This window comes from Myotis lucifugus, unplaced genomic scaffold (genome assembly GCF_000147115.1).
Source record: "Myotis lucifugus unplaced genomic scaffold, Myoluc2.0 scaffold_89, whole genome shotgun sequence".
Lineage (NCBI taxonomy): Eukaryota > Metazoa > Chordata > Mammalia > Chiroptera > Vespertilionidae > Myotis > Myotis lucifugus.
In genome coordinates this window covers 3,635,387-3,646,246 of record NW_005871137.1, presented here as the reverse complement: position 1 = coordinate 3,646,246, position 10,860 = coordinate 3,635,387, and the positions used below count along the sequence as shown (strand labels likewise).

At 43.1% G+C, this 10,860-nt stretch overlaps 1 protein-coding gene across 1 annotated transcript in view; it reads left to right on the top strand.

The window, feature by feature from the left end:
- The first annotated feature begins 6,696 nt into the window (after positions 1–6,696).
- LOC102441427 (heterogeneous nuclear ribonucleoprotein A1-like) overlaps positions 6,697–10,860 on the top strand; it is a 5,833-nt gene continuing 1,669 nt past the window's right edge. Inside the window, exon 1 of the mRNA XM_006091268.3 lies at positions 6,697–7,574. Coding sequence (XP_006091330.1) covers positions 6,761–7,574 — 814 coding nt within the window. The 5' untranslated portion in view covers positions 6,697–6,760. The remainder of the gene's footprint in view (positions 7,575–10,860) is intronic.

Here is a 10,860-nt window from a genome sequence, read left to right as displayed (position 1 = left end):
GCCATGAAGTTGAAAGAGAAGTCATCTGTTGAGAGCAGGTGGGGAGGCAACAGAGCCAAACTTCTAAGGACACTGGATATTTAAAATAGTGATAACATTAAACAAGGCAGAGACTTGATTGGGGATGCATAATGGTATCTTGGGACAACACGGAGTTTCCAGATAAGGGTGGTAACCTGAAATTTATAGCGACAAAAATCCACCAATTTCAGTGATTTTATACAACAAAATTCAATTGTCCAAGTGCATTCCCAAGATTGTTGTTTTCCTGGGCTAGAATTCCAGTGGGATAGTGAAGTAAGGAGATGAGGGAGTTATTGAAATGTTGGACCCTCTTCTCCATATCCTTACTAGCACTTGTTTGTTGATTTATTGATGATAGCCATTCTGACAGGTGTGAGGTGATATCTCATTGTGATTTTAATTTGCACTTCTCTGATGATTAGTAACACTGAGCATTTTGCCAGTCAGAGAAAGACAAATATCACATGATCTCACTTATATGTGGAATCGAATGCACAAAATAAATTGACCAACAAAATAAGTTCTGAGACATGGAACAAACTGACATATCTCAGAAGTGGGGCTGGGCATAGGCAATAGTGGTGTGGTGAAGGCCTAAGGGAGGGTTGGGGTTGGGTGGAGGGCAGGGGGGAAATGGAGGACATCTGTAATACTGTCAACAATAAAATATCTTTTTAAAAAAGAAACGTTGGTCCCTGAATATAAGCTGGAGTTAGAGTAAAAAGAAGAGAAAAAAATCCTGACAAAGAAGAAGTTGAGAACTAGATGTCAGATTGGGAAAACTGGTGTATTGGGAACTAAATGAATGAGAAAGCTAGAAGAGTAAGATAGTTTAGTTAGAGAATAAAAGGTATAAGTTGATAATTTCAAGGATAGAACAGTTCCAGGTGGTGATGAATTCCAGAGTGGCCCTGAGAGTAGATGGTGGAAGTGAAGGAGATGGTGAAGGTCATTGGAGATGAAAAGTTGTGGTACTGAGATTTCAGATAATTGTTCTCCCTATGGATGTTGAAGATAACTAGGATGGTGAAGAAGTTAGTGATGGCAGTGGGCTCTCTGCCAAAGTCTTCAATGAATGAAGGAAACTAACCAGGTGATTGGCAATCCCCATTGATAAAGAAGAGTGCAGGATAATACAGCCTACCACACGAGTGTGCCTCAAAGGAAGAGACGCCTGCGAAAGAGTGGGAGAGTTGTGTGTGAGCAGCAGTGAGAAGTACAGAGTGTCCTGACTCAGACCCCAAAGTGGGTGGGCTGTTGGAGAATGAACAGCCTTCCCTTGAAACTGGAGAACATTATGATAAGTGAAATAAGCCAGAGTAAGACAAGTACCATATGATTTCAGTCATTTGTGGAATTTAATGAACAAACTGAACTACTAAGCAAAATAGAAACAGACTCATAGATAGAGAGCAGGCAAACAGCTCACAGTGGGGGGAATGTTGGGAGGGGGAATTGAGCAAAAAAAGTAAAAAGAGAGAGAACTCATGGATGACAGTATGGTGATTGCAGCGGGGGGAGTGAAGGTGGAAGAGGGCATAGAGCTGATAAATGGTGGTGGAAAATAATAATAATAAAATAAAGACTTATGGGGTAGTGGAGTCCTCAGGAGAGAGCTAGTTTTCTCTTAAGGAGACAAGGCAACATTTAGATAGAAGCTGATATTGTGGGGAAGTTTGTTAATAATTAAATATGAGTTTTAGAGGACACAGTGGAAACATTTTAATTTATGGCATAGAAGCAGCATATTAGAGGACAATTGTTGGCAAGGAATCAATAAGCTTGTCATAGCCTCACTGCTTAATTTATAGTTTGCTGAAGATTAGTGAAATTGATTTGTACATTTGCTGAGATTGTCAATTAGCTAAGGGAAGTGATTCACATGCTCCTTGAATTCTAACAGCTTTGTTCATATTAATAGCACAGAGGAAAAAGTCAGAATATATACATATATATCCAAATATATATATATCAGTCAGAATATATATATATATATAGGAAGGTCAGAATATATATATAAAAGTCAGAATATATATTTTTAATTATCAATTATAGATATAATTGATAATTAAAAAATTTAAAAGCAGGAGCTGAATTTGAATTATCGTATGCACTTTATGAATTACATAAAAATCATCCCAGAAATCTGGAGACCAAGTCACCTAGTATGACAGACTAAAAAGGTTAATGTGATTAAGATTTATTATGCTCATTGTCCCTGCTGCCATCTAATACCAAGTGGTAGGTTTTTATTTAAAAAGATGACATTATACTGAATATATTATTTTGCTAGACTAGGTATCTTAAAATACATTTTAGAACATCTTAGGTCTGAATTTTGTAGGATGAAATAACTGTATTTGCATCCCCAAGCTCATCCAGAAAACTGTCTCCTGAGATTGTATGAAGGGACCAAATGCAAATTTTACTTCGCATGCATACTGCTCAATTACTGACTAGAAGTGGAGTGGTTTCCCCATCTGAAAAGAAGAGGGAGGTTATGCTGTGCTGGTGTATGAGATTGCTTCTTGGTCCTTTATTCCTCAGTCTCTCTCTCTCTCTCTCTCTCTCTCTCTCTCTCTCTCTCTCTCTCGTAGGAAAGCTTCCCCTCCCAGCAGGATGCTTTTCCTGGGCTCTGTCCTGGGGTGGGCCAGGGGGGGCATTGGCAGGAGATTGGAGTGCTGGAGGAAGAAACACTTCTGAGTATTTCTCCCTTCCTTTCTCTACCTTTGTGGCATTTGTGGCACTATGTCTCCTCTCCGACTTCACAACTCTAGGCAAGCCCTACCATGAGTCCAGCTTCCACTAGGACTGCTGAGACCCTAGGTTTCAGTAATCCATTCCTCTCTCTCTTACCTCCAGCTTTCAGGTGGTTACAGATTTTGCTGTTTCTAACCCCTGGTTGCCTCTCTGGTCCAGCTCCCCACTTTCACCCATGTATTAAATTACCTTTGTTTTGAATACTTAGAAAGGTTTCTCTTTTCTTCATTGGATCTTGACTAACATAAATGTCTAACATATCTAGTTGTGGAAATACTCAACAAGTATATGTCAAGAAAATAGGGCGTGAATGATAGGTGCTGAACATATTTTTGAGTAGGAAAAGAAACTTACAAAGCTGGTATGGAGGAGAAACCAAGATGGCGGCATAGGTAAACACGGGAGTTTGCTGCCTCGAACAACCACTTCAAAAATACAACTAAAAGATGGAACGGACATCATCCAGAACCACAGGAAGGCTGGCTGAGTGGAAGTTCTACAAGTAGGAGGAAAGAGAAAAACATACCGAGGCTCAGAGGAGGCGCAGTGCTGAAGTAAAATACTAAGGTGCGGAGTGCATGCCGAGCGGGCTGGAGGCTGAGGGCGAGGTTGTCGTTTTCAATTGGGAGGGAGTCTCAGGCTCTGAGCTCCAGTTCCGGGCGAGTCTGTAGGGACCCAGACTCATACGAGAGAAGTGGGACTGTCTGGCATCGCTCAGAACCCTAGGGCAGCTTTCTCTCCGTGGGGCTTGCAGCGATTACTGGGACACTGAGAAGCAGCGCCTCTGAAGGCAAGACTGAGAGCAACCATAATTGCTAACCCTGCCCTGTTGATCCCGTGGGACCCGCCCTGCCCAAGCCCTGCAGGAGACTTTTTTTGGATAGCCTCAGGCAAAGGCTAGATTAGCACCTCCCTAGAGATCCAGGAGCCAGGAAGCCCAGAGGTCAGAGTGGGACCATCCAGTTTGCAGCTCCATGGAACCATAAAAGACACACTCAGGGGGCAGACTCAGTGAGCACCAAAGCCCCATCGAAGCAAGTCTAGCCCCAGAGGGGTGTCTCCAGTACAGAAGTTCTCCCACTGCAGATACAGCTGATTCTCACAGCCAATTGGCCTGGAGGTCAATTCCTCACAGTGATAACTACAACAATCAAGGCTTAACTACAACCAGACTGTGCACAAAGCCCACAAAGGGGTGCACCAAGAGTGTCTACCTCAGGTAATTGGGACACTTAGCACAGAAAGGCACTCTATCGACACAGCGAAGCATAAAAAATGCCGAGACAAAGAAACAGGACACAAACGACAGAATTGGAGGAAAGCAAACTGTTGGATATAGAGTTCAAAACCACACTTTTAAGGTCTTTAAAGAACTGTCTAGAAGCCGCCGATAAATTTAATAAGGCCCTCGAAAAGACTGGTGAGACCGCCGATAAATGTAGTGAGATCTTCAAGAAGACTGGTGAGACTGCCGATGTTGTGATAAAGGACCAACTAGAAATTAGGCATACACTGACTGAAATAAAGAATATTATACAGACTCCCAACAGCAGACCAGAGGGTCGCAAGGATCAAGTCAAAGATTTGAAATACGAAGAAGCAAAAAACACCCAACCAGAAAAGCAAAAAGAAAAAAGAATCCAAAAATACGAAGATAGTGTAAGGAGCCTCTGGGACAGCTTCAAGCGTACCAGCATCCCAATTTTAGGGGTGCCAGAAGATGAGAGAGAGCAAGATATTGAAAACCTATTTGAAGAAATAATGACAGAAAACTTCCCCTACCTGGTGAAAGGAATAGACTTCCAAGTCCAGGAAGTGCAGAGAACCCCAAACAAAAGGAATCCAAAGAGGACCACACCAAAACACATCATAATTAAAATGCCAAGAGCAAAAGACAAAGAGAGAATCCTAAAAGCAGCAAGAGGAAGAAAATCAGTTACCTACAAGGGAATACCCATACGACTGTCAGCTGATTTCTCAACAGAAACTTTGCAGGCCAGAAGGGAGTGGCAAGAAATATTCAAAGTGATGAATACCAAGAACCTACAACCAAGACTACTTTACCCAGCAAAGCTATCATTCAGAAGTGAAGGCCAGATAAAGAGCTTCACAGATAAGAAAAAGCTAAAGGAGTTCATCACCACCAAACCAGTATTATATGAAATGCTGAAAGGTATCCTTTAAGAAGAGGAAGAAGAAGAAAAAGTTAAAGATACAAATTATGAACACCAAATACGCATCTATCAACAAGTGAATCTAAAAATCAAGTGAATAAATAATCTGATGAACAGTATGAACTGGTGATTGTAATAGAATCAGGGACATAGAAAGGGAATGGACTGACTATTCTTGGCGGGGGGGGGGGAGGGGTGTGGGGGTGAGTGAAGAGATTAGACAATAATTGTGCACCTATGGATGAGGACAGTGGGTGGGGAGTGAGGGCAGAGGGTGGGGTTGGAACTGGGTGGAGGGGAGTTATGGTGGGAAAAAAGAGTAACTAATGTAATAATCTGAACAATAAAGATTTAATTAAAAAAAAAAAGAAAAAATACAGGAGGAGCCGGTGTGAGGGAGAGGACAGTGAGGTTTGGACCCTTGAGAAGAGGGTTCTGGAAAGTATCTGAGAGGGACTGATTGGCCCAGGGGGCTGGACTCTGGTGCCTGGCACTGAGCAGGCAGTCTGGGTGAGGAGAGACCCCGGCTAAGGCCGCTCTGCAGGGCCCAGCTGCTCCCTGACTCCCCACTCTGCTCCCATCCTCAAGGGCTCTGCCTCCACCTCCCTGCCCCCCACTCAGACATCCCTATCCTGACAGCTGCCCCCACAAGCATGGACTGGGAGCCTAGCGAGTCAGGGCCCTGGGTCCAGCAGTGAACACAACAGACTAAAATGCTGGCCTTTATTCTAGAGAAAAGAACAGGCAACAAGAAAGCAAACAGATGGAGAGGGAGGGAGAGAGAGAGAGAGAAATATCCAGGATGAGAGAGAGGATCACTGATCGGCTGCCCCCTGCACACCTCCTACTGGGGATCGAGCCCCCAACCTGGGCCTGCGCCCTTGACTGTAATCGAACTCAGGACCCTTTGGTCCCCAGGTGGATGCTCTACCCACTGACCAAAACTGGCCGGGGCATCACTTTGTTTTATACATGACAATCCAAGGAGGAGACGTAAGTGGGTTACAGAAAATCCACTGGTGATAGATGAGGGAGGGAGGGAGGAGAAGGGAAAGGTGGGGTGGGTTGGGGAGTGGTGGGGGAACCTCTGGGATAGGATGAAAAGTGAAATGATAGAGATATGCTCCTTAGATCACTCCTTGCTGGAAGCCAGTCCATCCTTGCTGCTTGACAGAGTCGCTGCAGGGAAGAAACATCTGCACAGCATATGTTTCTAGGGACCTGGCGTATATGGCATACTGTTCTTAATATGTTTGCTCCCCTTCTTAGCGCTATGTGTTTTAACCAAGGTCACCTCTCTGAGAAAGGTTGTTTCCCCAGGTGGGGATTTTCCCCTGGAGGTAGGGATTAACAGGACTAAGGAAGGGAATAAAACCCCTTAACTTAGTGCCAGGCGGGTAATTAATCACTTTAACTACGAACAATCACACTTTAGCTACATAATCTTTACTTAGGATAATCTCCTTCAGTTACTTCCTTGTAGCTTAACAGAACAATAGAGAAGTGACCTTGGAATGGAGATAAGAAACGCCCTAACCTTTGAAATAGAATGGATAGGATTAAAATCAACTGGTATAAATACAGATGTAACAGGACAAGAAAAATCAAACCTGGCTGGAGAACCTGGCTAGGGAAACTGGCTAGGCTGCTGATCAACTGAACGCCGTGTCATTCCTTCTTCGCTGACTCCATCCACACCTTTGGGAACCTCTGGACCTGCTGGGGTTGGACCCCGACAACTCCTTTCTGCTGGTGAATGCCGCGGAGTAAGCATCGTTGGAATTCCCCCTGTTGCAGTCATCATGTCTAAGTCTGAGTCTCCCAAAGAGCCGGAGCAGCTGCGGAAGCTCTTCATCGGAGGTTTGAGCTTTGAAACAACCAATGAGAGTCTGAGGAGCCATTTTGAGCAATGGGGAATGCTCACGGACTGTGTGGTGATGAGAGATCCAAACACCAAGCGCTCCAGAGGCTTTGGGTTTGTCACCTATGCCACTGTGGAGGAGGTGGATGCAGCCATGAACGCGAGGCCACACAAGGTGGACGGAAGAGTGGTGGAACCAAAGAGGGCTGTCTCCAGAGAAGATTCTCAAAGACCTGGTGCCCACTTAACTGTGAAAAAGATTTTTGTCGGTGGTATTAAAGAAGACACTGAAGAACATCACCTAAGAGATTATTTTGAACAGTATGGGAAAATAGAAGTGATTGAAATCATGACTGACCGAGGCAGTGGCAAAAAGAGAGGCTTTGCTTTTATAACCTTTGATGACCATGACTCTGTAGACAAGATTGTCATTCAGAAATACCATACTGTGAATGGCCACAACTGTGAAGTAAGGAAAGCTCTATCTAAGCAAGAGATGGCTAGTGCTTCGTCCAGCCAAAGAGGTCGAAGTGGTTCTGGAAACTTCGGAGGTGGTCGTGGAGGTGGTTTTGGTGGAAACGACAACTTTGATGATGGAGGAAACTTCAGTGGTCGAGGTGGCTTTGGTGACAGCCGTGGTGGCAGTGGATATGGTGGCAGTGGGAATGGCTATAATGGATTTGGTAATGATGGAAGCAATTTTGGAGGTGGTGGAAGCTACAATGATTTTGGCAATTATAACAATCAATCTTCAAATTTTGGGCCTATGAAAGGAGGAAACTTTGGAGGCAGAAGCTCTGGCCCTTATGGTGGTGGAGGTCAATACTTTGCCAAACCACGAAACCAAGGTGGCTATGGCGGTTCCAGCAGCAGCAGTAGCTATGGCAGTGGCAGAAGGTTTTAATTACTGCCAAGAAACAAAGCTTAGCAGGAGAGGAGAGCCAGAGAAGTGACAGGGAAGCTACAGGTTACAACAGATTTGTGAACTCAGCCAAGCACAGTGGTGGGAGGGCCTAGCTGCTACAAAGAATACATGTGTTAGACAATACTCACGTGAATGGGGGGGAAAAAAACTCAAGGACTGTATTTGTGACTAATTGTATAACAGGTTATTTTAGTTTCTGTTCTGTGGAAAGTGTAAAGCATTCCAAACAAGAAAAAAAAAAAAAAAGCTGGTATGCATCATCCTTCTAAATCACACACACACACACACACCAGTTAACAGACATCTCAACACAATGTACAGACACGTTAAATAGCTGTAATCACTTCCCAAAATCCTGATAAATCATGATGGTAGGGAAAATTTTTTGAAAAGAACAGAGACAAAGATGGGGTGACCTGAATCATTGTGAAAATAGCTTGAAGAAAATAACAGTCATCAGAATAATTTTCAACTCAAGTACTTATTGCCACAGTTGTAAGTAGCTTAAGTTCTCCACATTTGTATTTTATGCAAGGGATGCTTTTCTGAAGGCCACCTATAACTCAAAACTCATATAATTAAAGACTAAATTTTCCATGAGCTTGAATAAATCTACAACTTGTTTAACTAGTACAGGATGTCATAGCAATTGATTGGCTTCCTTCATGATTATCACATCTTCCTTCCATAATCATTGATTTTGGTGTATTCCTGCACTAATAGTAACCCCACTACCTGATCAATAATATACAGAATATTTTATATATAAGGAAAAAATGGAAGCATGATAATGAATAAAAATAATTGAAGCATGATAATGAATAACAATAACAGCACAAAATTTCTTGCACAATTCTGATGCAAGTATACAAAACATGACTTATGTGCTATGGAAGAGTCTATGATAGGTTATTTATATTTTACAAAAAGGCTTATCTTTTTGGCAATGTCATACATATGTTCACAATAAAGTTGGCTTGCCAGCTCTGACATCTAAAATCTTAGTGAGCTTAACAAATTAGAGGGGTTTAAACATTTTTCCAAATTTTATACCTGAAGTATTATATTATTTTGCATGATATCAAATTTGTGTAAGTTTATGTTTAACATAAAATGAGAATTCACTGCAAAAAGTACTAATCTAAAGTTGAGAGGTATATAAGTCCAAAGAGGTTTTTAAAATTTTATTTCTCATGGTTCTGGAACCTGGGACATCCCAGGTCAAGGTACCAGCAGATTTGGTGTCTGGTGAGAACCTGCTTCCTGATTCACAGAAGGCCATCTTTTTTGCCATATCCTCACATGGCAGAAGGTGGAAGGGAACTCCCTGAAATTTATTTTATAAAAAGACACCAATATTATTTATGAGGGTTCCACCGACATGACCTAATCACCACCCAAGGGCCCCTATCTCTAAACACCATCATGTTGGGTGTTAGGATTTAATGTATAAATGTGGAGGAGACACAGACATTCAGTCTATAGCAATTTGCTAGTCAAGGAGAACTGTCATGTTGACACACCACTGGGAACAGTGTGCCTAACGTGTAATAGCAAGAAAGTGACAGACTGATGACAAGGTTTCATTAAAGTCCTAACCTCAGGAAGCCCATGAGGTCCTGGATAAAGGCCTTTTGTTTTCTTTTCATCAATTATCCAGCTGACCCAGACTCACTCTACAGCTCTTGGGTCTCACTATCCATCTGGAAGAAGCAAGATCTTTGATGAAAAGACAATGAAATAGAACAATTACACTTGTTCTGAGAAAACTTCCATTTCTTATTACCTGTCACCTATTTTTGGTTGGGAAACCTTTGCTTTTTAAGTAAAATATGTTAGTTACTTCTTTATAAAATATCTCCTTCCAACTGGGCATGCCGGAAGCCAGTCCATCCTTGCTGCTTGACACAGTGGCTGCAGGAAAGAAACATCTGCACTGGTGGAGGGCGTAGCCCTTACCCTGGGGCAAGGTGGAGGGCCTAGCCCTCGCCCTTTCATTCCCCCCTTTGTCTTGGAACTTCCGGCTCAATCATGAGACGGACTGCTTTTCTATTCCACCGTTGCTAGAGGCCCGTACTGGGCATATCTTAACAAATGGTCTGGTGGAAGGGAAAGAAACCATTTTAGCTTTAACAACTTCTATTGAAATAGGATTTTTCTTCTTAAAATTCCTCCATGGCTATCAAAAAGCCAAATCAAGATTAATTTATCTACTGTCCTGATGTTTGCATAAACACAACAAGAATGGTAACTGACTACCTTTGCTGGAATCTCATGGTTGAATCTTAATGTGCCCCGTAGGGCCAGGAAGCCTCGCCACCCAGCTGCCATCAGGCCCGCCTGCAGTAACTGCTGAGTTAGGTGAATCCCTCACCTGTAGCAACTCCACCTGAGCCCACGCTCTAGGCTTTAAGCCCATCTCAGTAGCCCTCCTACTTGTTGCGGCCCAGAGTGTGTGGGGGTTCCGCAGGAATGCAGAGGCATCCCTACTGCTCCCCTTCTACTCTTACCAACCGCCAATAATGGTAGGGCATGGGCCTGACGCTCCAGCGCCAGCCATCTTCAGGGCTTCCAAGCAGGATACCAGGCTTTCTTCGTGGCATTTTTACTGGCTTCAAGTCTTTAGAGCTCAGACAGGGCTCTTTAAAACATGATACTCCAGTCAAAGTTTTCCATTAATAAAAACCACTATTAGGAACCAGTCTTATTGAATCTATGCAAAGAAATGTATTGCCATGACTTATTTAGCATTGCCAATATTTCAGAGGAATTATGTAAGGAGAAAAACATACTGATCTGCTCTAAGATTTTCTGATTTTTCCTTGCCAATTTCCTTTTCATGGAGTTATAACAAAACAGTAACTGTTGGCATTAAACTTTCTTTTCTATGCATAACCATGCCTTAGACCTTCTATTCCAAACAGGCCTTTCCCAGCTTTCTACAGTTGAGGTTTGTACTACCCCTGACATGGGCATGGTTACGCAGGCCTGCAAGAACAATATACAGGCTGCCAACCATCAACTGTCTCTCAACAGAGACCAAACTGATGGGCACCCTTCCCTTGCCAGGTTGGCACTGCCCTCTTGGCAGCCAGACACCCTTCTACTCTTGGGGT